Source organism: Baudoinia panamericana (genome assembly GCF_000338955.1).
Source record: "Baudoinia panamericana UAMH 10762 unplaced genomic scaffold BAUCOscaffold_5, whole genome shotgun sequence".
Taxonomy (NCBI): domain Eukaryota; kingdom Fungi; phylum Ascomycota; class Dothideomycetes; order Mycosphaerellales; family Teratosphaeriaceae; genus Baudoinia; species Baudoinia panamericana.
Window position 1 is genome coordinate 415482 of NW_006911261.1, and position 24439 is coordinate 439920.

The 24439-nt window shown below is 54.9% G+C and overlaps 12 protein-coding genes and 1 non-coding gene across 13 annotated transcripts; 3 read left to right on the plus strand and 10 right to left on the minus strand.

The window, feature by feature from the left end:
* Positions 1 to 35: 35 nt before the first annotated feature.
* Positions 36 to 667, minus strand: BAUCODRAFT_437996 (uncharacterized protein). Its single transcript, XM_007677457.1, has one exon. The coding sequence runs from the start codon at positions 551 to 553 to the stop codon at positions 161 to 163; it is 393 nt and encodes a 130-aa protein (XP_007675647.1). The 5' UTR covers positions 554 to 667; the 3' UTR covers positions 36 to 160.
* BAUCODRAFT_t17 lies at positions 69 to 148 on the plus strand. Its single transcript has one exon. It is a non-coding gene; the product is annotated as a tRNA-Gly (tRNA).
* A 113-nt stretch (positions 668 to 780) lies between the features above and the next one.
* On the minus strand, positions 781 to 2307 carry BAUCODRAFT_67865 (uncharacterized protein; the record flags this gene model as incomplete). The annotated part of the gene is made up of 1 exon (XM_007677199.1): positions 781 to 2307. The coding sequence occupies one exon, from the start codon at positions 2305 to 2307 to the stop codon at positions 781 to 783; it is 1527 nt and encodes a 508-aa protein (XP_007675389.1).
* Positions 2308 to 2458: 151 nt separating this feature from the next.
* On the minus strand, positions 2459 to 2790 carry BAUCODRAFT_438044 (uncharacterized protein). The gene has a single exon (XM_007677458.1). The coding sequence runs from the start codon at positions 2767 to 2769 to the stop codon at positions 2581 to 2583; it is 189 nt and encodes a 62-aa protein (XP_007675648.1). The 5' UTR covers positions 2770 to 2790; the 3' UTR covers positions 2459 to 2580.
* Positions 2791 to 2803: 13 nt separating this feature from the next.
* On the plus strand, positions 2804 to 3332 carry BAUCODRAFT_32837 (uncharacterized protein). Its single transcript, XM_007676997.1, has 3 exons — positions 2804 to 2822; positions 2879 to 2976; positions 3036 to 3332. The coding sequence occupies exons 2-3, from the start codon at positions 2885 to 2887 to the stop codon at positions 3205 to 3207; spliced, it is 264 nt and encodes an 87-aa protein (XP_007675187.1). The 5' UTR covers positions 2804 to 2822; positions 2879 to 2884; the 3' UTR covers positions 3208 to 3332.
* Positions 3333 to 3747: 415 nt separating this feature from the next.
* BAUCODRAFT_32838 (uncharacterized protein) lies at positions 3748 to 4500 on the minus strand. The gene is made up of 2 exons (XM_007676998.1): positions 4211 to 4500; positions 3748 to 4148 (listed from the first exon to the last, which is right to left on the minus strand). Exons 1-2 carry the CDS (start codon positions 4284 to 4286, stop codon positions 3979 to 3981), a joined length of 246 nt encoding a protein of 81 aa, XP_007675188.1. The 5' UTR covers positions 4287 to 4500; the 3' UTR covers positions 3748 to 3978.
* Positions 4501 to 5677: 1177 nt separating this feature from the next.
* Positions 5678 to 7983, minus strand: BAUCODRAFT_437936 (uncharacterized protein). The gene has a single exon (XM_007677459.1). It carries the CDS (start codon positions 7708 to 7710, stop codon positions 5842 to 5844), a length of 1869 nt encoding a protein of 622 aa, XP_007675649.1. The 5' UTR covers positions 7711 to 7983; the 3' UTR covers positions 5678 to 5841.
* A 2637-nt stretch (positions 7984 to 10620) lies between these two features.
* BAUCODRAFT_52771 (uncharacterized protein) lies at positions 10621 to 15477 on the minus strand (the record flags this gene model as incomplete). Its single annotated transcript, XM_007677177.1, has 1 exon — positions 10621 to 15477. A coding segment is annotated over one exon (4857 nt), but the record flags the coding sequence as incomplete, so codon positions are not given.
* A 650-nt stretch (positions 15478 to 16127) lies between these two features.
* On the minus strand, positions 16128 to 16750 carry BAUCODRAFT_147261 (uncharacterized protein; the record flags this gene model as incomplete). Its single annotated transcript, XM_007677460.1, has 4 exons — positions 16128 to 16253; positions 16320 to 16389; positions 16445 to 16524; positions 16718 to 16750. The coding sequence occupies 4 exons, from the start codon at positions 16748 to 16750 to the stop codon at positions 16128 to 16130; spliced, it is 309 nt and encodes a 102-aa protein (XP_007675650.1).
* An 844-nt stretch (positions 16751 to 17594) lies between these two features.
* BAUCODRAFT_68805 (uncharacterized protein) lies at positions 17595 to 18707 on the minus strand (the record flags this gene model as incomplete). The annotated part of the gene is made up of 2 exons (XM_007677272.1): positions 17595 to 18190; positions 18383 to 18707. 2 exons carry the CDS (start codon positions 18705 to 18707, stop codon positions 17595 to 17597), a joined length of 921 nt encoding a protein of 306 aa, XP_007675462.1.
* A 540-nt stretch (positions 18708 to 19247) lies between these two features.
* Positions 19248 to 20717, plus strand: BAUCODRAFT_121609 (uncharacterized protein; the record flags this gene model as incomplete). The annotated part of the gene is made up of 4 exons (XM_007677461.1): positions 19248 to 19622; positions 19725 to 19795; positions 19907 to 20010; positions 20068 to 20717. The coding sequence occupies 4 exons, from the start codon at positions 19248 to 19250 to the stop codon at positions 20715 to 20717; spliced, it is 1200 nt and encodes a 399-aa protein (XP_007675651.1).
* Positions 20718 to 20795: 78 nt separating this feature from the next.
* Positions 20796 to 21922, minus strand: BAUCODRAFT_23481 (uncharacterized protein; the record flags this gene model as incomplete). The annotated part of the gene is made up of 3 exons (XM_007676929.1): positions 20796 to 21447; positions 21496 to 21660; positions 21717 to 21922. The coding sequence occupies 3 exons, from the start codon at positions 21920 to 21922 to the stop codon at positions 20796 to 20798; spliced, it is 1023 nt and encodes a 340-aa protein (XP_007675119.1).
* A 993-nt stretch (positions 21923 to 22915) lies between these two features.
* BAUCODRAFT_438056 (uncharacterized protein) lies at positions 22916 to 23707 on the minus strand. The gene has a single exon (XM_007677462.1). It carries the CDS (start codon positions 23600 to 23602, stop codon positions 23198 to 23200), a length of 405 nt encoding a protein of 134 aa, XP_007675652.1. The 5' UTR covers positions 23603 to 23707; the 3' UTR covers positions 22916 to 23197.
* Positions 23708 to 24439: the final 732 nt, after the last annotated feature.

Sequence of the window (24439 nt, forward strand, 5' to 3'; positions counted from 1 at the left end):
TTTCGTCGGAAGCAAAGATATACGTATATATTTGTCGCAGACGACAGAATCGTGATATTGCAACTATTGCGTCGATAGTTTAAGGGTAGAATTCGAGCTTCCCATCGCATTTCTGCTCGAGGACCGAGTTCGAGTCTCGGTCGACGCAGCTCTGCTTTTGCTACCTTATTATCCTTGCACGATTTGTTTTCGATTTTTGCCTGCTCCCAGTTTCGGCAGAAGTGAGCACGGCCAAAGCGTGAGACGGTGGCATCAACAATATCATACACTGTATGTAGTTATACAGCACGAACTGCCCCACACAATCCAGCCGTAACACCACGCTAAGCCAAGAGCAAAGGCAGTAACGCCCCCAATCTAACGGTACAAATTCCCTCCCGATGCAAGTTTGGTACCACTTTACACCACCCTCTAAGATCGCCATGCTGCCGGCCGAGGGTGCCCATGTATGAAGGGCGACGGCGGGTGCAGTTGATGACGCAGAGGCGGCGAAGCTGACAGAGGCGGAGGCCCAAAATTTGGCGGAAGTAGAGACGGGTAATTTGGCGCACATGGAGGCGCGACAGGAGATGGACGTAAAGTGAAAGGCTGCCCGGCTCTGCCACTGGACAAGTCCTGACCTAGCTCGTACGCAAAGGTGTGATCAACATGATGCCGTACCATCTGCATAGTGAGACCGGCATATAGTATTGTCGGGGTCGACGGACCGTTCGGCCCATAGCATTGCGCATGGCTCATGCCCGCACCGAGTCCGTTCGGTTGTTGCTCTGGCGGCAGAATCTACTTGCCTCCACCAGCACTTCCATAGCCATAATTGTACGTCGTGCCAAACGGACCTTGAGTGATTCCATGCGCCCCATAGTGGCCAAGGTTACCCGGGCCTGGCGTCTGCGAATTAAGGCCGGCATGCGAAGTTGTCGGCGTGGACGGGTTATTCGGCGTATACCCTTGCGCACCACCCTGCAGAGCGCTCATACCGCCACCCAGTCCATTTGGTTGCTGCTGTGGCGTACCTTGAGCGGCAAAGAATTCATCACGGTACTGTTGTGACGCCGGCGCGCCGACGCCGTGCAACCCGTAGATCTGATCCGCCAGATCCTCGTCTAGGTGGCCGCTGAAGATGCGATTCTTCATTGCCCAGAAGACCTGACCCGTCAACCAAGCATCGCTGCCGCTCGTGTGTGGAGCACCGACGCGCTGACAGCCAAGCTCATCCGCGATGTCCTGCAGGCCGGATTTCTGGCCAAGATTCTCAATCACGCGAGAGCCCTCGACTCCAAGTCGGCCTTGTGAGCGTAAGCGCTGCGCGTGTCGGAGGAGGAACTTGATGTCCCACAATCGCGGAAAGAAGATGCGTACTTGTTCGAAGAACTGCGTCTGCTTGGCCGGAAGCGCGTCGTTTGATAGCAATTTGATGAGGTAGCCAAAGTCATATCCACTATGGAAACTAAGCCAGTTGACGTCTTCGGTAAAGGCCAGACCGCTGGTTGTGAGTAGGCTACCGAAAGCTTCAGGCTGGATGCCATGGTCTTGATGCCGCTGGAAGTCTACACCAGCATTGCGTAGGAGCTCAATCGAAGACTCGGCGTACATGTCTTCGTTAAGGTCGAACTGGAAATTGAAGACCCACGTGCATGGCAGGAACATGATGTTGGGCTGGAAAGCAGGCTTCGATCGGCCAAGCTCGTTCAGCAGCGCATGATCAGATTGTTGGGGTGGTAGCTCGCCGTCGGCATTCCACAACGTGATGCCGACCTGAATGGGCTTGAGGATATCCACATTGCACCGGAGCGTTTGGTAGTGATACTCAGCCTTACTGCCAGCGAAATTACCAATTGGTCGCGCTACGATACCTGGAAACTCGGCATCCATGGAGACGTAAGGGTATTTCAAGACCAATTGGCGCAGGACAGCAAACTCTTGCTCGAGGTTCTGCTTCCATACTTCGCGTATTCTGCCAGGCGCTCCGCCTCTCAAGCCCATGCTCGCGGCTGCTTCCGCCTGGTGAGTGTGCTCTTGCATGGCTGCGCCACGTGCGAAGCCTTGCTGAGCAGCCACGGAGGCGAGTCCCTGGCCTTGCCCGCTGAGCATGCCGCCGTTGAAGGTCGCGCCTGCTGCGCCTGTGCTGAATGCGCTGCCTCCGTACGCGGAAGCGGGCTGGAAGGCGGAGATGCCTCCATTCAGCGCATTCGATCCGAAGCTTTGCTGTGAGTTGAACGTGTTGGGTATGTGTGTCGATTGTGATTGATAATGCGCAGTCTGTGGTATCGCATGATGCTGATTTAGCTGCTGGAAAGGGTTGGACATGTGCGGCATATGCCGCCCTCCGGGGGCCATGTCGGCTGGAAGGGCGCCGTCGCTGATCCGGCCAGCGGTAGGCGGTCGTACAATAAGTGAGTGGTGACTGTGAGTTCGCGCGACTCTCGTCTCGTGTTGAGGACACTACTCGACGGTGGCAGGCTGCAGGGTGCAAGTGAAGCTACCACAGTTACCGTCTGGCGAGGGTCAATCTTGTCCTATGAACGTGCAGCTGGTGGAGTGCCCATGCATCGGCAGTCAGTGTCGTAGTGTAATTGCGTATTATTCTGAGTGAGTCGTCCAGGGTTCTCGAAGCCGACAGGAGGATATGTAGCAGGGTGCGATTCGAGTGTATGTTTGGCGAAAGGCTCGAGTTGCGAATGTGCAGCTCAAGTCAAGTGGGAGGAAACGCTCGCTAATGGAAGGTACGCCGAGGGACCCGCCAAGACCACTCACTCCCTCGCTAACCATTGGGAGCTCGGCATATACAGCTACCTTACTTTGCGCCATTGATCGCATCACAAGTGAGTACTCGGATGGAACTTGCAATCTACCAGCACGCTGACCTCTTCCACCACAGGACATCATGTCATCCCGAAGGCCTAATCTCACCGGCTTCGACACAGCCAAGTTCGCAGCAGCAGCTGGCCAACCCGCGAACGACCCATGGGCAAGGCAGTAAGGCAGACCAACCGCGCAAGAGGTCGACCACGCACAGTTACTGACAGCTGCACTAGCGAGGCATGGCGATACACAGGTCCCTTTACACGGTGGAGCCGGCTAAGAGGTGCCTTCCCTGGCCTCGGCATCGCGACAGTGGCCTTTGCCGGTTACATGGTCTACGAAACCCTCTTTATGTCACCAGCACACGGACACGGCGATGAGCACCACGGGGAGTCGCACCATTGAGCAGCATCCGCAGACTGCGCGCGAGGGTGATTGAGTGCGGCGTGTGGAGGTAGCGAAGGAAGAAAGCAATGGGTGAAGATGTACCATGCATGGCAAACGGCGTTAAGGCGAAGAGCTACTGAACGGGCGTGTACAACGCGGGACAAGTATGCGGTGGCAGAGTCCTTTACAACCGTGCACTCTATCATAACAATTTAGCGCAGCCACCATGTCGACAATAAGTCAATCCGCGGTCCTGTAAAACTGACTGACCTTCAAACAATGCTAAATGGATCCTTTGGATGAAGTGCCACGAGCACGGGACCATTACTAAATGTGCCTTCTCCGAGATTGTGTCCAAGCTAGCTTCTGCGTCTATCTATCGCCAACGTCTTCGACATCCATAGTCACGGCATCGAACCAACGACTACCACGCAGATATGCAAACATACAGCAGCAGGTACTTGCACGTGGTCACGCCCCACACTACTAATACACGGCACTACTAATCCACCGGTTCGCAGCTTAAATACAGGAGAGCAGACGAAGTGTACTCTCTGCCACAACTTTCGAATGAACCCTGCCCGAGTAGCATTTCCCTCGGATTTCCAGATCCGGTCTCCTGTATCTTACCCTCGAGTAGCGATGAAAAAGATTGGTCTCTTAGCATGTTCGGCGAACCTACTGCAACGACACTTGATACGGTGTCGTCAACTGAAATAGAATCCTCAGTTGAAACACTTTCGAGTGCATTGTCTACACAGTTATGGATAGCTTGTGGGTAGGCATTGCTCAAGACTTCCCCCCTTTCTTCCCAGCCTCGGACGGGTCGACTTTACCACCAGCGAATTGACCCTTACCACCACTGCCACCGGAGCTACCAGAGTCGCTTGAGTCGCCGCCACTGGAATGACCGCCCTTCTTCCCCGCCTCGACCGGGTCGACCTTGCCGCCAGCGAACTCTAGAAGAGTACAAGTCAGCAGCACGTCGGCAAGGGAGGGGAGAAAGGATATAGGTACATACCGCCAGTATTCACACGACCATCTGGTTGACCGTCCTTTCGAAGGCCATCATGCTCGGTTGGTTTGTAGTCAGACATGGTGTTTTTGATGGATGATGTAATGTGTTTGTGGTCGGACGATCCTTTGTGTACTTTCGGATTTGGAAAAAAAGTGCTTGAGTGCAGTGAACAGGCTGGTTATATACCAATCTCTTGCTCTGCTCCAGCCACCTCTCGCGCCATCTTGGATGGAAGCACGCTACGTCCTTACCGGAAACTTGCTCTAAGTTCAATCAGGCCCCATGAGTGCTGCGTCAAGATCTGGAGATCGAGGATCGATCAGATCTGTCCAATCGACATCATTGCCCGTTGTCCACAACAGAGGCTGCATACGTCACCTCGTCTACATCAAGCCCCTCCGCAGTGGTCATCAGGGTAGCAATAAACTTTAAGCTTGTCGAAACGCTTCTGGAGGCGACTGACGGTCGTGTTTTCTCCGGTGGCTCATATGCAGCCAATGTGCAATTCCTTAAGCTTATGCCTTTACGAGACCTGGAAGTCAATGCCGCATACAACAAGACCTCGAAAATTGCCTGACAACACGCTGGTACGCCGTAGGTTGACAATGACCAAATGCGGGGTTGTACTGCAACTCCGCAAGCGCCTCCATTTTGTGGCGCCCTGACCCCTACACTGGTGTCTTACTCACCGCCATGTGACCCGCTGATCATAAGGCACCTGCAGGAACAAGATTCGGCAACAGAGCGCAGCGGAAGTTAGAGGTGGCCAGTGTAGGTGTCATCTACAGATCTGCTTTCTACCAAAAGACTAGCACTGCACGTGATGACTGTAGGTGGAATGCTCAAGGAATCAACGTCTGGATATATGTGATCCTGAAAGCGAAACGGGAGGCCCGATTGCTGCTCGTTTATAGGACTGGACAGACATTGATATCCCATATCCGGCGTGCAATTTCCATAGGCTGCGATTGCTGCTGGACGGGAGATTTTGACCTCCCGCGAATGGCACCGGGAAACACCTCGTTCGTGTAACACGGTGGAAATCTATGTCCAATAAACCACAATGGGAGCGTAGTGATCAGAAAATACTCTTGGTCTGTTCTATATCCGGATGTGATCCCCTTGTCACATAGTGCTTTCGGCGCTCTGGCTGCCCCGCCATGCGTCCCATGACAGCTTGACCGATTCTTTCAGTTTTGCGAAGGACCGTCGAACGTTTCGAATGCCGGAACTTGTCGCTCGTGAAAAGCCCGACACACGGCTCGCTAGCGCACACAACGAACCCCTAAGCAAGTTGCACAGCATTGCGGTATGCTTGTTGAGAGCTCTCTAGTACGGAATGGGATTTGGTGTTCTCTGCCACCTATGGTTGTACGGGGGCAAGCAATTTGATATATCAGGTCTTAAGGCCGTCTCCCCCCCCTTCGAAACGTGCACTGCCAGCTTCTCGTAGAGCTGTTTGTAGTGCTTCAGACAACTGAACGCGTTCACCAGGCTAAACGGCCTAGACGTCAATCGACCGAAGGACAGACAGACATACAATATTGATCATATGCAGAAGACTCGTAAGCAGCCTGGGGAGTGTACCTTCGGATACAGGTGTTCTAAGTGACTAAGATGCCATATCCTGGCCATCAAGCGGCAGCAGCCACAGCCTGCCGCACCTGCACATGCTCCCTCTCCAGCACGTTCTCCAGCGCCCCAAGCGTACCCTGCCCAGCCTCCAAATCTCTTGCGAACTGTTCCAAGCCCAACTGCTCATCCGTCCATAGCGGCTCCACAACCTCGGCATCCTGCACGCCGACGCCAATGAATCCGCCCTCACGCGCCCAGTCCGAGGTCCGTTTAATACCGAGCTCATTCCACACGCTCTCCAAAGCTTGGCAGAGATGATCACGGTACGCCTTGATATGGCCAGGCGTGGGCGTGATGCGGAGACGTTCTTGACCAACAGGGACGGTCGGGTAGTTGATGGCTTGGACGTAGATTTGGTGCTTCTCCAGCAGTAGGTCGGAAGCTTGCTTGGCAACTTCGGCATTGCCGACCAATACTGGGATGATGTGGGATGGGTTGGGGATGACGGGAATGTCCATGGCGTTGAGACTCTCCTTCACTGCGCGCGTGTGGAGTTGCTGTAAGCGTCGGTCGCCCTGGTAGCTCATCTGATACTCAATGGCTGTCTTAGCGCCGGCCATGGTGGCAGGAGGTAAGGACGTGGTGAATATGAAGCCTGGGGCCAGCGAGCGGACAGTGTCGACCATCTTCGCGGATCCGGCGATGTAGCCGCCAACGCAGCCGTATGCCTTGCCAAGTGTGCCAGTAATGATGTCAATCCGGTCCATAACCGTGCCTCTGGTGTTACCGCCGTTCGCGTAGATATCATAGTCGAGATGCTCCGCCACGCCAGCACCGTTCGGTCCATACATGCCAACCGCATGTACTTCATCCAAGAAGGTAATGGCACCGTACTTGTCCGCCAAGTCGCAGATCTGCTCGATCGGGCCAATGCTGCCGCACATGCTGTACACACTCTCAAACGCAATGATCTTCGGTACGTCTGCAGGCAGACTCGCAAGCTTGCTTTCCAAGTCGGCCACATCGTTATGCTTGAAAACCATCTTCTTGGCGCCTGAGTGGCGGATGCCTTGGATCATGGAGGCGTGGTTCATACTGTCGCTCAGGATCACGCAGTTCGGGAACTTGCTGCCCAACGTCGCTAGCGTGGCATCGTTTGCGACATAGCAAGAGGAAAACACCAAAGCTGCCTCCTTGGCGTGCAATTTCGCAAGCGTGCCCTCCAGATCCATAGCATGCTGATTATGGCCAGATATGTTCCTAGTGCCGCCTGCACCCGCGCCGTATCTATCAAGAGTCTCGTGCATTCTTTTGAGCACATGCGGGTTTCTGCCCATACCCAAGTAATCGTTGGAACACCACACCGTGACCCGCTCGTCCGGAGCGGACATGTGGGCGCGCGGAAACTCCTGGGCCAAGCGATTGATGTTGTTAAAGTAGCGGTAGCTCTTGTCCTTGTGCTTCTTGTCCAGCTCGTTCTGGTAAAAGCCATCATAATTAAAGTTGACGGGTTTCGGCGGCTCCGGTGCAACACCGTGTTGGGTCTGCGTCTGAGCAGCAGTTCCAGGCTTGGCCGCTGGTGGGTGGAATGGTGCATGCTCACGGCTGACACGGTGCAGATCAACTGCCTGAGCCTCCTTCGGCGCCGTCGTGTGCAGCTTGGCTTTCGGCACCTTCTGGTGGTAGGCCCTCGTGCCGCTGAATGCACCCGCCAGGACGGAGCTGGTCAGGTTTCGACCGCTCTGGATCGAAAGCGCCCTCCCCATGACCGGGCAGCGGCGAGCAGTAATCTGCAAGTTCGACATGGCGCCGCCGCCGGGCGTCGAGTGCTGGACGGCGGTGCTGGAAGAGAGCGAGCGAAGGGTGGCGGGCGATGTCTTCTTCAAAAACGGGCACATGGTACGGCTTTTGCTGAGAAGGGCCTCCATCGCGAACACACACTGTTTGTTTCCCAAGATATGTAGTGAGAGCGTGTACAGATACAAACAGTCCTAAGGGAAGTTGGTCGTAAGCGAAGCTGGCCCGGTGCGTCTGACCGTCTGAGGTGAGCGAAGGAGGGAAACACTTCGAATGCCGCAAGCGAAATCTCGACCCCACCGGAGAACCAATTCCGAAGATCTTCAAGGTTCGAGTCAGCACGGCGACCAGATCTGTTATTGGTTCGCTACTGTCGAACGTCGTCTACGATGCTGTCGATCTCAATCAAGGGTGCAGCTCACTGAAAGATGCCTCGGTGTCAGGGCGAGGATTGCAAGTCGTCGCTCTCAGTCATTATATGCAGTAGAATGCACAACGGCGATGCGCAGCGTTGCGTCCGCCTTAGTATACAACAAGCCTTTGCTCACGGCTTGACCATACGGCCGCTAGGGTTTCAATGCGGCTGAATTCTACGCCAGCGCTGCGTTCCTTCAAGTGCTCTTAATCAGCTTCCTGAGCGCCGCCCAATGTATTGCCGTCGCTATGCTACACTCCGTCCGAAGTTGACGCTATCTCCCACTCCGCCGTCTCTTCGTCGGATCAAACTGCGAGTCTTCATGCCTACGCTTCCTCTCATGAGACCCTTCTTCTCGTGGTGGACCTCTTGGACCGCTCTCCTCTCCTCGCTCATCCTCCCGTCTGCCACTCCTGAAATCATCGTGTCTGCCGCCACCGCCTCTACCTCCGCGTCTGCTATCACCTGGACCGTCTCTGCGAGGCTCCTGCCCGTAGCCAACACGTCCATAGTCACTACCCTGGGGTGGACCTGCGAAAGCGCCGGGCATGTCTAGTAGTTGCCGTCTGTCGTCCGGTCGTTGCCCGTCTCTGATGTCACGCGGTCGTGCATTAGGAGGTCCACGCTCTTCATTCAGCCTGCGGTCCTCGCGAGCAGGCCGCCCGTCGCCCATGCCTTGCGGTGGTGGCCGGTATGGGGGCTGATCGTCCATTCTTGACTCAACGCCACCGTTCCGGCTTTGACGACTGTAGCCCTCTTCGTGCCTACGAGCGTTGTCTGCAGATACTCTTGGTGCCTGATTGCGAGGCTGATAAGGCTGCTGTTGGTTGGGCTCATGGCGTGTCTCGGTCCGGCCTGGCGGGCCATCATTTCGGAACGACCCGTCATTGCGTCGCATAGCGGGCGGCGGTGGCTCCAGTGGTGACACGAGTGATTGGACCGAAGGCGCCGAAGCTGCAGAAGACACCGCAAAGCTGTTTGGTCGGCTCGACGCTCCACGGAAGCTGACATCTTGCGTAGATGCACGTGGTGGAGGCACTGAAGTGGTGCCCTGCAGCGTCGCATTGATTGCACCACGTTGCCGGTTGTTCCGCTGCCTGTCAGTCACGGATGCAGGCCCAGATGGTGGTGCTGCTGTGGCTGGCGATGGTCCTGTGGGCGCGCCGACTGGTGGCCGGCCGTTCGCGTTTCTAGGTCCTGACGGCGGTGCAGAAGTCGGCGAAGCAGCCGCCCGCCCTACACCAGCAGGTGGCACGTCGGTATCGAGGCCTAACGCTCGAGCACGGTCCGGGTGAATGGCAGGCATTTCCGGTACAGCGGGTGCTTGTAGGGGAGCAGATGGTGGCTGCCGCTCAACAGGAGGCTCGTAACTGTGTCGCTCCGATGTTTGACGGGATGTTGGTTGTGGACGGTAGGTGGCGTGCGGCTCGGTCTGCTGCGAACCTGTCGGCGATGGCAATGGAACGTCGTTAGCCCTGTTGCCCGTTGAATGTAGCGGAGCGGAGAAGTTGCGGCTACCTCTCCCACTTGTACTTGCGGCAGGACGCGGACCAGAGGGAATGTCTTGCGGTGCATTCAGACGACCATAAGATGACTCTTCGCGCCCCATGTCTCGATTCAGCCTACCTTTGCGCGGCCCGGAAGGCGCAGTGTCCCCGGATTGTTCTGGTCGGGCGTGCGTATCGCGTGGCGGTCCGGGATTCAGAGGCCTTCCATTTGGTCGGAAGTCCGCTTGTGAAGGCTGGACCGGCCCAGGTTCTCGCTCCTGTCGATGGGGAGGTTCACCCGGTTGCACGTTCGCCAAGCGTTTCTCCTCAGCTTCGATGAGCCTCTGGCGCTCGGTATTGACGCTGAAGTGGGCATCAGTGGTTGGCGATGGTGCTGCCACAGAGCCCGCAGGCCGTGCTGGTGCTGGTTCAGGTGGTGGAGCCGAGACGACGGAGCTAAGATAGCCTGGTCGTGTCGCCGTAGATGCTTGAGCGCCTGGTGGCCCCATCGAGCCATTCACTCGGTCTCGTGCGTCTTGGAGCCGTGAATGCATTGCGCTATGTGACACATCCCGCCTAGAGTTGTAATCCATGCTCTCCGGACGGTGACGCTCGCGTTCATCACGAGGGTGGCTTCGCGGCATACCGGGCGGTGTTCTGGCGCGGCTACGACTATCTGGTTGAAGGTTCGCGGAAGGAGGGCGGGAATCGCTCGGTCGGTCGAGCCGGCCATAACCATCGTCACCATGGCGCGAATGACGGGCTTCGGATCGCGCAAGTGGTGTAGGGGGAAGGGGTTTAGTGGAGTAATCCATTCGAGCGTCAGGTGCCGGAGCCGGTGGGTGGTGCACGCGTGAAGGCTGCGTCGAGGATGGACGACTTAGGTCATCACGCCGAGTGCCATTGACAGGTGATGGCTTCGTCAAAGGCGGTGTAGGCACTGGCAGATCCGAGACGGCTTTGAGCGTGTCGTTTGCTGGAGTGATGGGCGCCTTGTCCTGCAATACTACTGATGGAGCTGCTTCTGGGTGCTTCGCTGACTGCTGGGCTGGCAGAACGGCCGGTGCTTGCGGGTTTGCCGCTTTGTTCGAAGCGGGTGCATCCGTCATGTCGACGTCTTCAGTCTTCGTAGTGACCTGCTTCTCTTCCTCCACTTCTCCATCTTCTACACCAGCGAGGGACTCCTTTTTGACCACACCGTTGGTCGTCAGTGCTTGAGCGCTGGGCTTGAACTCAGGAGCAGCAGCATTTAGCTTCGGCGTGGCATCTTCAGGCATGGGCGTCTCTGGCTTCACGCTTGCTGCTCGACTTGCAGATTCACCCTCCTTGGACGCAACGGCGAGGCGGAACGCTTGAGGCATAACCCAAGCTTTCTCACGTGTCTTGAGCGGACCTAGTAAGCTCAAAGCCATCAGCTTGAGATCCTGCCTCGAGTCTTCCTTCGAGATCTTCTCCGCCGCGGCAATCAGTGCCTTGCCTTGGAACGTCAGCGCCGGGAAGACGCCTACGACTGCTTTGAGAACATGAATGCCATTACGTATGTGCATATACTCCCGGGACTCGAAGCAGAGCTGTAGCGCATTACACAAGGCAGTGTGCCAATTCGTGAGTTGACGCCGGTAAAGCTCGTAATCCATGAAGGTCCACGTGTCAGGGCTCGCGCCGTAATCCATAGGGCCAGTGACGAAGCCGGCGACCTTACGGTTGCCCAGTGCATGCTGCTCGTAGGCAGACCTACTTGCATGCCATTCAGCGAGCATCTTAAGCATCTCGTTCAAGAAGCGACCAAAGTGTTGCGCTTCTTGTCCGGTGCACTGAGAGATAATGGCCGCTAGCTCCTGCTTCTGCATAAGCCGGTCAATCAAGATAAGCGTGCTGAAACCCGGCGCGCTCTTGTCGTGCAGCATTCGCAGCATCATGTAACTATAATGAGCGTCCAGCGACGACATCAGCGCACGGGGAATGAAGCACTCCTGAAGCAGTGCTGTATGCCTCTGCTCCAATTCCGGCCGGTTTCTTGAGCGCGCAAACCAGTGCGCCTTTTCTTGACGACTGAGCCGGCCGCTAAGCTTCATATAGTCGCTCAGCTGATTCTTGACTTCGGCATTCAAGTGACTGTGCACCTCCGTGAGCGCCTTCACCTTGCGGCTGCGCTCGCTCGTGGCTGCAGTCGATCTGTCTCCGCGATCACGGCTGATGACCTTAATCTCATCGTCCAAACGCTTTATCTCGAACTTGTAGACATCGGTGAAGTTTGTGAAGATGTCAGACTGCGACAGAGTCCAGAAAGTAACGAAGAATGGTATGCTGACGCGATCAGCGAGATTGCCAGTGACAGTAGGTAAACGATCAATGAGGGGCTGCAGGACTGGGTGCCATGGTGATGACTGCTGATCGTGAACGCCATTTGGCATCGGCTTTGCCGCGATCTGTGCTTCCGCCTCCGTAACGGCATGCTCATGGAATTCGCCATTGATGGCAGGCTTCTCCTCAGCTGCCTGCTCAGCCCCGCTAGCCGGCTGAGCGTCCGCGTCTTGCATTTCCACTTCACCGTTGACCTGCGCTTTTCCATGACTCGCTCTATTCTTCCTTGACGCCTCTAGTTTCCGCGAGTCCTCTGCTGCCATCCTGTGCGCAATCACTGAACGGCAGATAGTGAATGCAATACCTGGGGCCAGCTTGAAGTCTCCAACAAGACTCACTACATCGGGCACAGCAGTTTCGAACTCTTCCGGCTTGAGGTTCGTTCGGAGCACCTCGAGATACTGCGTGAAGACTTGCTGTATCTTGTCAAGATTGTTGCCCAGTACCTTGAGAGGCATGAACTTTGATGCTTCATGATGCGGGTACATCTGCTTCTCCTGCGCAATAGCAATGAGGGTTTGGCCAATTAGGCCAGGTTCAGCAAGAGCCTTGATCAGACGCCTAGCTTGAGCTTTTCTTGCATGTCGAGTATCGCCAAGTTGTTGCATGACATAGGCGCGCAGGTTCTCGCCGCCAGCCATGTTATACACCTGGTTGTCGTTGAACTCCACATCCGCTCGAATGCCGGCCATCTCTCCCAGCACTTGCTCGAACATTTCAAGGTCGGTGGAGTTGCCGGCGCGCAGCTCTGATGCAAGGTATTGGAGAACGGGCGAGGGGTTTATGTTGGAGTAGCGATGGAACAGCGATGCGACAAACTGCGACAACGCTTGTAGCCATGGACTGGTAAGCATGCCGTCCGCCTGCATCCGATCCCTACCCTGTCCACTGAGCGAATTGATCAAGCACCAGATCAGCACGTCAAATGCCAGTTTGGAGAAATACTTTGTGCACTCCACCATAGCCGGAATCATGTTGCTGTACGTTTCCAGCTGGTTGATCATGAACATTATCAGAACTCCAGGCGAAGAGTACGACACCTTGCCAAGTGCACGAGACTGGCTCTTAACGTTCTCGTTTGAGACGCGGCGAAGTACGTCTTTGACTTCGGCTTTGTTGTGATCAAATGCAACCTTAATATCAGCTAGGCGAGATGTTTTGCCAGTGAACCACTCTGCGTAGATCTCGTATCGAGCAGTGATGGGGTAGAGCATAAGCAGCTGGTAAATCTCGTCACTGAGACTTTGATTGTGCTTGCTCAAGCTGAGCGCCGGTACAAGGAGACGCTTCATGAGCTCGAGCCAACGGGCGCGATTGCTCTCCGAACCGTCTTCTGCCAGATCGTTCCTAGCCAGCCTGACGAGTGTGCCCAATATGGCGGTGTCCTGGCCTATCTTGACTCCAAGGAAGGCGACAAGAGAGTCGCACAGGAGGAAGACATCGTCCAAAGTCTGGCAGAGCGGCAGGTTATCAGCCCATTGAGTATAGTAGTACCGGTATCTTGAGCCGTCTCTCTCTGACACTTCTTCAAGACCTAGCCATTTCGTAGGTAGCTTAGGTGCTCTCGGAACGAATGTCTGCGGTCCATCAGACTTCGCAGCGGTATCGTTGAGCTGCTGGCGGCCTTCACCGACGCCTGGACGAGTGGCAAGCGGTCGGACGGTGTCGGAAACTTTAAGCAGCATATGCCTGACGATACGGTGCAGATACGGCGGAAGCGTAGTGTCCACATCCAAAAGCCAAGGGAAGCGGCCAAGGATGTAGAGCGCCTCGGGTATCGCTCCTAAGGCCAAGAGCGCCTTCAGTAAACCGATCTTTTGGTTTGGCGGAGACTGTAATGGGTCTGCTGTCGCATCTTCCTTCTGCGCAGGCTTCGGCGTTGCTCCTCCGCTACGATCTTTCTCGCTCCGCAGCCCACGCGCGACGGGCAGAGTGTCGTCAGTCAAGGCAGAGGCCATTGCAAGTGCGTTTGGGCCTCCGCCTGGCTTAGCTCTCGCTTCCTTCTCTGTCTTTTCCTCTTCAAGCCTCGCACGCTCATCCTCCATTTTCTCGTCTGGCGGGTGTAAATGCGGGTACAGGTCGCGTAGGGAGACAAAGCCGGTCTTGATGAGCAATGCAGCAAAGTGTATTAAGTTATCGGGCATGACATCGTCAGGATCACGGGCTGGCGAAGCGTAGAAGCGCAGCTTGAAGCCAAGCAGTTGCGCGGCGTCCGAATTGCCTGGTGCCGGTAGTACCCCGGTTTCGCGCATGTATTTGCGATTCTCGTTGGCACGCTTTCTCCGATCTTCAGTGATCTCTTTGCCACGCGAATCGAGCTCCGGCTGTGCATCAATAGACAACTGCTCGACGACGGAGTCGAAGTCGACAATCCTTCGAGCGCCTAGCTCGTAGAAAGCTTGAATGCCCTTTTCGCGAACTTGCTCCCAAAACCGCTTGTCTCGCGATTGGATCGAGCTAACAAGCTCGCTCTTCTCGTTGTCGGAGGGCCCCACTCGTCCCGATCCCGGTAATGCCCAGGCGGGGAAGGTGTTGAAGCCGTCGTCTTCCCATCGAACACTGTCCAAATTGCCGCCATCCGGCCACCAGGAGCTGCAACGATAGAACTTGATGAAAAACGGGTACGCCTTAACCAGCAGGTTGGCACTAATGTCCAAGGTGATGTCCAAGACTCTTCCCACGTCCAAATCGAATGCGCCGACAAGTGCCATGATGCGTTGGAACGCATCTTCAGCGATGGCCGGATTCGTGGTCTTGTTCGACTCCTCGGCAACGTTGAAATACTCCGTGAGAAGCTTGGCGTACCCTTCGGTTTCCTCTCGCAGCAAGTTAAAGTTCGCTTGACGGTACAGTAGGTTCGTTGTCTTTCGCGCCCGTATCTGATTGAATGACTGACGGACCAGCGAAAGCGTCGTAAGGAGTGGGACGTCCAGGTTCTGCCTTACGAGTTCCGCGTCAATCTCGGTCGTGACCAGCATAGCAAGAAGCGCAGGGTTTTGCGTGTCAGCTTCATCGAGCAGTGATATCGTGTTAAGGAAAGAAGTCTGTGCATCCAAATCGTCGCTCTGTAACTCTGATATGACTTGCTGTATCTCCCGTCCGACCTCTACAGCCTCTAGCCGGCCGTCTAGGCCAGACCGCACCAGCTCCTGCAGTACTGTGTTCAATCCAAGCTCATCGGCATCTTTCAACGTATCGAGCACGGACTGCTTCCCATTCTCCTGCCAAACAGGAATCATCGCGTCTGTAATCACGTCGTAGGCATATGGCGCGGGTGGCTCCATTGGCATCTCTTCCGCGGGCGGCAGTGCGGACACGGCTGTTGGTGGAAGCGGCGTACTGTTTCTTGATATTTCTGCGCTTGGTGTGGCAACCTGGAGTGGTGTCCGTGATGGCGCCGGTGGTGATAGCGCGTTGCGTGGAACAACCGGTACCGCATTCACGCCATCCGCAGGATTTGACTGCCTACTCTGCCTCCTGCCACCGCCTCCGCCCCTCCTGGGACCTCCACCATGCTCCATCCGCTGAGCCATGCTCAAGTTTTCTGGGCGATGAGGGGACGGTCGACCTCCATCTTCGTGAGTGAATTGACGGTCCAGCCGCTTACGCTTGTTCGCACTCCCTGGAGCCATCGCCGCTCAGGCTCGCGGCCGCGAACGAGGGACGGCAGGTTATTGTTTTCGCCGCTTTCATTAGTGCATACAGCGGTCCCGGAAAATGATGATGTGCAAGGATTGGGGTGGGATAAGAAGGATGCCGTTTGCGATACTAATTCGGGTGTACCGCGGGACTTTTCGACAAGTTGTAGCTCACGTTGTTGTTCGTGGCTATTTCGTGGTATGACGAAGTTCGCCGTCGTGAATTTGCAATGAGTGTTGGATGTCGGTCTCGTGTCTCCCTCACCAATTCATCAGTGACAGTCAATTCCGCGTAAGGTGTTGCGGAGCGCACGGACCAACCGAATCTACAGTAGGTACAATTCATACTGAACGTTCACGGCGACATTAGCTACAACATTGACGATCAGACACAATCTCAATAATTCCACCTTTGGCGACTAGATCGTAGAAATTTTTGTTCAACAGTGATTGCTTCGCAATGGAGATTAGGTAAGGATGATCTGTTGCAGCACTGATGCCGTTGCAAACGTGTATAGAAAAGTGTGCGAACAGTCTCAACATAATGTGTTTTAGAGCATACGATCTATACGTGTTCTACCGGTCTGTATAATATGTATGCTGGACAGCTAAATCCCAATGGGACTGCTCCATGGTTTGGTTGTTTACGAAGACAGCAGCATTTGGCCGACCTCCTTCATCTCTGCCGGGGCCATGCCTGGAACCTTCTTGACCAGCTGACCATCCTTGAAGATGAGTGCGCAAGGTGTGGCGGTGATGCCATGGGCGTCCTGGAAGACAACAGCCATCAGTTTCTGCGCATTCGATAATGCAGCTGCCGGTAGGTATGAACTCACCTTCGCCCTTGGAGCCTTCGTCACATCGAACTTGTAGCTCGCAACCTTGCCCTCGAACTTCTTGGCATACCTGATAACCTGTCAATGCTGGGTGTGTGATTGTTGCCACAATATGGTGTCCATACTCATCTGCGTTCGGCGGAGCCTCGTTCTCGTACGCTAGGATGAAGACGTACTGGCCTTCGGTCTTGATGGCCTTGTCGAACTAGACTCGATCGTCAGCGTATGATGGCTTTAAGCTGGCTAGCACAGCATCAAGGCAGTCTCTTAGTTCTGGGACAGTTGGCTCGGCTCCTCAAGTCTACAAGCTGACACGCCGGAAACTTTAGGCTTGTGCTGAGCCTCCTCGGATGACCCTACCCAAAGACTGCCATTGATTGTGCTGCATGCTTACGTACGTCCTCCTTGCTGCTGAGCTCGGTGTGAGACATGTTGCAAAATTCTTAGGTGCGAGTTATGGATATGATGGTGTGAGTAGTGCAGAAGGATGGAAAAGTGTAGAAAGGAAATAGTTGAGAGTTGAGAGCCTCCTTATACATACAGATCGCCAGGGCGGTGAACAGCAGCACCATAGCTTTCCCAAAGCATGCGCTCGGCATGCATTGTGATCGAGGGGCCAGCTGCAGGTCCGCGTCAAATAGCAGCTCGAGCTATCCCCACAGAGAGTTGTTGGCCTGTGGATCTGGCGGGACGAGATGCATACACTATCTACATCTCCGCTACGGCATCCTTGGCAGATCTCAGCGTCGGAAGGCTCCATTGTTGCTCTGAGATTTACGGTGGCCAGATGGCAAGGGTGGACCTAGATGTTCTTTCTCCAGCTTGGATATTTTGGTCTCCATTCCGTACAGTTGCATTGATCTCACCATGCCCGGGTCGGCGATGAGCTACATGGCGGCCCTGGGTGACTTCTCTCCATCAGCCATTGCTGCCATAGTCATTGTCACAATACAAGGGAGCAGTAAGGAGCAGTGAATGAAGTGTAGGGATATCGTACCAAGCCGCAAAACACGGATTGGGCGCAGTTGGTCCAAGCGCCAGTCGCGACAGTAGCACGTCGCACGTGAGGCTACTCAATGTTCCGTAGCAGTCAGTGTACCATCTCCCACGAATGAGCTGCACAGTTTTGGAAGTTAATGCATTTCATAGATTCATTCAGCACGCCGGCCTTGCCATCAGCACTTGATGCAAAACCGCCATGTCTCGCTGCCTAACACGCCTGATATGCGCCGTGCTACGCTACTCGAAAATCCTCCCTGGATCAAATCAAACCGCTCATAATATATCCTTCAGCTTCTGCTTCTGCTGCGCCGTAAGAGTGGTCGGGAATTTGATTTTGACTCCCACGATTAAGTCGCCTCTCTGCGTAGGCGTCTTACTTTTCGGCATGCCTAACTGCGGAAAGCGCTCTTCGAAGGTTGGTTGCGTTGGACCTGCGCTGCTGACATTGACTTGTTTCCCATCGATCGTCTGTACGGTTCGTTTCCAGCCGGTCAATGCCTCCTTCAGGTCGATCTCGACCGTATGCCGTAGGTCGTCACCATCTCGCTTAAAGAGAGGGTTCTCCTTCTCCTTTACAATGAAATGTAGGTCTTGTGTACCGCCTTCCACTTGGTCACCCATGTCTGGGTATTTGATCTTACTGCCAGCCTTCAGACCCTTCTTGATTGGTACGCTTAGAATCTTCTCTTCGACGTTCTGCTTGCCCGTCTGCGGATCGAACGTCTTTCGCTGGACCTTCAGCTTCTTCGTCGTGCCATTGAACAACTCTTCCAGCGATACGGGTAACGGCTTCTCAACCACCGTGGTCTCCATCTCCGGTTCTCTCCTTCGCCCAAACCCAGAAGCTGTCCTGGCACCACGTCCTGCTCCTCCCATTCCACCGAACCGGCCTCCGCCAAATGCGCTAAATATATCATCATCGTCACCGCCGCCGCCGCCGCCGCCCATTGACGCTCCACCTCCCCTCATGAACTCGGCAAAGATGTCCTTTGGGTCTGAGAAGCCACCAAACCCACCCTGACCTCCTCCGCCAGTGCTGAAGTGGAACGTCCGCGCCCCACCACCGCCTGGTCCGCCAAACCCGGCAAAGCCACCAGGCATGCCTCCTGCTCCCGCGAACGGATTGCCTCCCATGTCTTCCGCAGACGGCGGAGGCCCTGCCTTGCCGGTGATGAAGTCGTAGCCATAATTGTCGTAATTCTTTCGCTTTTCCGGGTCGGACAGGATCTCGTACGCTTCACTCGCTTCCTTGAATTTCTGCTCGCCCGCTGGGTTCTTGTCTGGGTGGTTCTTCAGTGCATTCTTCCGGTACGCTTTCTTGATCTCATCTTGCGAGGCCGTCGCTGAAACGCCGAGGCGATCATAGAGCTTGGTATCTGCTACCATTGTGTTGTGTGCGACTGAACGTCTCGTGAGAAAATAGAAGTTGAGTGGCCAATGGTGAAATAAGCTTAAGTGGACAATGGGCTGCACACAATGCTAAGAAATGTAATATCTGCGTTGCGCAAAAAGTTGGCTGGTTGTTCTGCCCACTTCTACTGACGAACAGTGAGGCTCGTGCTCTTCGATGCTTCTCGAAGCTTCTATTGGCTGGTCAGCTCCGGTGCTCTGCCTTAGGTTTGTATATGTCCATGCAAGTAATTCGCGAGTCAAGTCGTTGGTGAGCGAACGATGTCGTGAGCTTCAATGAAAAGACCAAGGCGAGTGTGCTTGCATGGCGGACTTTGATTGCCTATATTGTGACTGCCCATGCTGGCTTTGTGACGTAGATTGGACGACGGGGTCTGCCGCTTGCAATGCAATGCGAGTCATGTCGTTGTGGAGCTCGCGTCTCCGAATACACGCGCCGTCTTGAGATTGTTGACCTTCTTGGTTGCTCGTAGACTTCAATACATCTGCCTGACGTCCCGCGATGGAGTGTATATAATGCCGACGTTTGACCTCTCGCGCCTTGACCGTTTTGTTGGGACTTCAACCACCATCAGGCGTCCGCGCGAGTTTACCTTCTTTTCCTTTGATGACACTCATGTCTTGAAGCCGCTGTCGACAGAGTCCTTGAGCTACTATTATCCAGCTCTATTCGATGCGCCTGGGGCATCATCGACGTCAGTAGAGTTGTCCCGCGGGTTCGACCTTTTCAAGCAACGCGACGACACCGTGGACGAGCACCTGGATGGGTTACTACAGACATTGCAAGCTTACGAAGAGCGTATCCTGGACCGCGTACGCAATGGTGAAGGCGAGATCAAGGACGTGCGCGTCCGCGCCGACATCATTACCTGGCGCGGCATGATGACCAAGGTACGCTCCACAAACTACCGTGACCGCTAGCTTCGGACACTCGAACATCGCAACGGTTACTTGATTGGACATATGGCACGACCGGCACTGACTCGTTCGCAGATCCTTACGGCACCATTTGACGACATGTTCGGCGACTTCGAGATGAACGCCACCTGCTTTCAGGTGCGCTGGCACATTCCGCGCTTAGAACGGACGATGGCTGCTAACAGTTCATAAGGGTACCATGTAAGCTTACATCACAACTATCAGCATCATAGTATTCGCTCACGCTGGAATGACAGCTTCATCGAAGAGAACCACGCCTACAAAGCACAGCAAAACCAAGTTCAGAATGACCGCCCGCCACGACGCGGCGAAGCTTCGCAGGCACTGATGCAGTATTGGGGTTTGTGCAAGATCACATTCGGTGCGCGATAGAGCATTGAGCTGACTACTGGCACAGGCTACAAGTTTGAAAGTCTCTCGGTGCTACCACGACCGTGGGCGGAGTGCAGTCGTGATGAGATTGAAGGCCGAGAGGCGGTAGTCGTCAACAACCATCCCCAGTACTGCTCTATTGTCCGAACGGGTATAGGCACCACAAGCCTCGTTCTTGCGGGAGAAGTGGATGCCGTTTTGGGCGAGAAGCCTCAGAGTCCAGACGACCCGATCCCGTGGATCGAGCTGAAGACATCCGCTCAGCCGGACTTGAGAAATCCAAAAGACGTCATCAAGCTTGAGCGCCGTCTGCTGAAATACTGGGCGCAGTCTTTCCTACTCGGTGTGCCTAGGATTATTGTTGGCTATCGGACTTCAGAAGGCCGTCTGACCAGCTTGAGCGAAATAGAGACGCAGCGCATTCCGGGCATGGTCAAACGCGGCCAAGGTCTCTGGAATGGCAACGTGTGTATCAACATGTCCGCGGCATTTCTTGATTTCCTCAAGCAGATAATCACCGGAGATGGAGTATGGCGGATCATGCGGAGAAAGAACGCAAGAGCCATCGAAGTGTTCAAAGTCTCGGAGAGCGGAACAGCAGAGATTATCAAGCCTACCTTTAAGGCTCACAGAGAGAAGCTGCTGGCGTTGGAGATGTCTGCTGCGCTTGGATAAGCGCCCGAACAATCTTTGCAAGAATACGGCAGGATAGACGCGCCACGACTACGCACGTTGGCGACTCGCTCCGTCACCTTACGCCTCATCTTCCAAACCCACCATCCTCAACGAGTCTCGCCACAAACGACTCGCCTTCTCCTCGTCGTACGCCCACCTCTCATAGCCATCGCTCTTCAGACTCAACGGACCATCTGGAGCGTCAAACGCTGGCTGCTCCACGCAATTGCTCAGATACTTGCCACCCTTGTTCGCCCACTCCTTGCTTAGCGCAGCATACACTGTGGTCGCAGCGCCTTGCTCTGGACTCTTCATATACCTTGTAATCTCATCGTTCGCCCACCCCTTCAACAATTCAGGATCAAGATGCCTTTGTAGCGCGGTTGCAATGCCGCCTGGGTGCAGACTTGTGGCGTGCAGCCCGCGTGCGCCATAGCGGCGTTCAATCTCATTCGCGAAGTAGATGTTGGCCGTCTTTGCTTGACCGTAGGCTGTCCAGGCTTCGTACGTGTCCGGATCCTCGAAATTGTAATCATCGAAGCGGACCTCGCCGCACCGATGTCCCATGGAAGAGACTGAGACGACGCGTGATGGGAACTCCGGGGTGGAAGAGTCGAGCAGAGCGTGCTTGAGGAGTTGGAAGAGGTAGAAGTGCCCGATATGGTTCGTGCCGAATTGAGTCTCGAAGCCGTCTTGGGTCTTGCCGTAAGGAGTTGCCATGACACTTCCTCTACGGTCAGCGAACGTTAACGAGCCGGTGGCAAGACTGTGAGCTCACCCTGCATTGCCAATGAGGCCATTCAGCTGCTTGCTCTGACTCAAGAACTGTTCGGCGCCCTTCTTGATGCTGGCCAGACTGTCCATCTCCATAGGGATCAGTGTGATTTCGCCACCCTGGCCCTTCGCTTTGATATCTCTGACAACTTCTTCACCTTTGTCCATACTGTCAGGCGATCAGCTATGGGGAATGCATGTCGGGGTGTAAGGTCGCTTGCTTACTCGCGAACAGTGCCATACACATGCGCTCCGGTGGCATACAAGGCACGCAGTGTCTCGATGCCGATTCCGGAAGACACGCCCGTCACAAGAAAGACCTTGTCAACGAGCTTCCCGGTGAGGCCTTCATCTTCGACGATCTGCAGAGCGGTGGGACGAGCATCACCGGGACCTTGCGTACTAACGTGGCTTGCAGCGTAGCGAGACATGGCGGAATCAGAAAGAGGATTGGTATGCTTTGGGACACCTTGAGACGAACAGCGAGCACCCGTAAAAACAGTGTGAGCCTTGACAAGGAGAATCACGAACCTAAGACGTACATCTTTTTCCTTATGTACTTCATGAACGAGTCGCCGCATGGACCGTTTGCTTACGATGACTTCACAGACTTTTAGGTCCTTCCGTTGACATTGCAGGCAACCGTCCGGGCCTAGGTCATCAGTACGCTGAGCCTAGGTCATTGAGTGTACACATAGATGGCCACGAAGTGTGGCCGACGGTGCTATGCGGAGGATGTAGTCATCTCGCGCAAGAGGCCTCGAGGATGCTTACTGAAGGTCCCGGGCGCAATCGAGGAGAAAGCGGCCGCAGCTGTGATATTAAGCTTCGACTTATGCAAGCCTCTCCAATGACCCCTTAACCCCGAGTGCAGTCTGTGCAGTGCATAAAAAGGAGCGCCAAGTCTGGCCATATGCGGTCGATAACGCTGGTGCGAAACGGAAAGAATCGGCCGCACACTCACTTGGTACACGACAGCTACTTCGCATCACACCAGTCTCCATCTTTTATGCCAGTTTGGTCCATCGATGTTCCATGTAAGGTCCATGATCATCCAGCGACGTTACAACAAGTACAGCTCCACCGTCTTCTAGTCACGCCTTCCTCCCTTGTGTTCGGCCCAGCTGGTTCGGGAAGTTGACCACGTGGATCTCATACGCAAGCACACCAGCCTTCCCACTCTCATAGATCCCGTCTCCGCTCGTCAATCGCGCGACGCTCTATAAGCCCGCCCAGCCCATGAACCTTCGGCCGCTTTCCGCATACTCTTCGTCAGATGCGGCGAATGGGTTGGGACTTGCGTACGCGGGCTGTCCTGGACTGAGAATCTGCGCTGAAATGTAACCGGAGGAGGTGAAAATATGAGTGCCTTTTGGCTGCTGGACATGGGATGAACGGTGCGACCGTCAGTGGTGAGGGTGAAGGAATTCAGCACCCATGTTCCAACAATGCCGGCCCATAGAGCAGCAATGGGCTCCTGAAGTTGTGGTGTACTTATCGACATCCTTATCCTGTGCCAGCAACGTTGTGCAAGCTGCCGGAATGCAAAGAAGGCGCTTTGGTTAGCAGCAGGCTGTTAGGTTTGTGTGAAGGTCTCTCCTGCCGCGTTTCCTTTTATGAGCTCCTTTGCTGTGAGGCGTTGCTGATCATGCCAGCATGTGGTATAGAGAGCGGCAGAAAGTCAGTATGCTTGTCTAGGATGATCGCTACGCAGCGTCTGCATATGGCTGCTGGGCTCGCACAGCTCCAATCCTTCCCGTAGCACGACTTTGACTATCTCTGGGCCGCGCTGCGCCGAATCGTCTTGAGTGAGGGATCTGCAGACGGCGTCTGGTACACGAACTGGAGCTATGACAGTGGCAATGGGGCTTGCTTTTCAATGTCCGGCAATGACGCTGGCACCAACGGCTGACAATGTAGGACAATCTGACCGTCGTATTTGGCGCCAACCAGAGGCACCCATAGAAGCCCGGCCTCTTGAGGTTGGTGGCATGACAGTTGTAGGCAGCGAACCTATAGAATCTCTTCTTCCCTATCCCAGGGCAACCTGTAGCCGTGGACACTGTCTCTCCTGCTTGTGCCCACTCTTGGCTTGGATGAATTAGGAGCATGGTAGACAAGTAAACTGCTGTCTCCACGTCCCGAACGGGTGGTGCTGCATTGCGGTTTAACTGGCTCCCGTGTGCATTTCGGAGGAAGGGTCAGTGACCTTGGAGAACGACCCCTATCTTTGATTCTCGAACTTTGTCACTTTGCCACACTACAAAAGCTGCGACACACATGCCACATGCGTCCGCATTAGGAAGGCACGCAGTATGCCATGACCGCCTCATCGTTGCACTCGTTGCTCCTGCTTGCCGACTCGGCTCTACCATTGGGCTCCTTTGCATATAGTAGTGGCCTCGAGTCATTCCTGGCACACAACAAATCAGCGCACAGCAGTGCTTCAGCCAAATCGCTCGCGTTTGAAGCCTTTCTGCAGCATTCCCTGGCTAATGTGGCAAGCACGGCGCTACCGTACGTCCTCACAGCCTACACAGGTTCCGAACGCTTGGGAGGACTCGACAATGACTTCGACGCAAGCACACCTTGTACAGTTGCACGACGAGCGAGCGTCAGTCAAGGACGCGCCCTTCTGGCGGTTTGGGAGCGAGCACTTTCTTCGTCCTTCTCCACAGCAGAACTTCAATGTCAGAAGGCAGCACGTGATGTTTCGGCGTTTGGTACTGCCATGAAGACGCAGCGGCCTGACGATTTTGGCCTGCAGTTGAATGGTCATTTCCCGCCATTATTCGGAGTTGTATGCTGCGCGCTGGCTCTAAGTGCTGAAGACACCGCCTACCTCTTCCTCTTGAACCACGCGAAAGCTCTGCTATCTGCAGCTGTACGAGCAAGCGTCATGGGACCCTACCAATCGCAAGCTATGCTCGCGAGTGGCAAGCTACAAC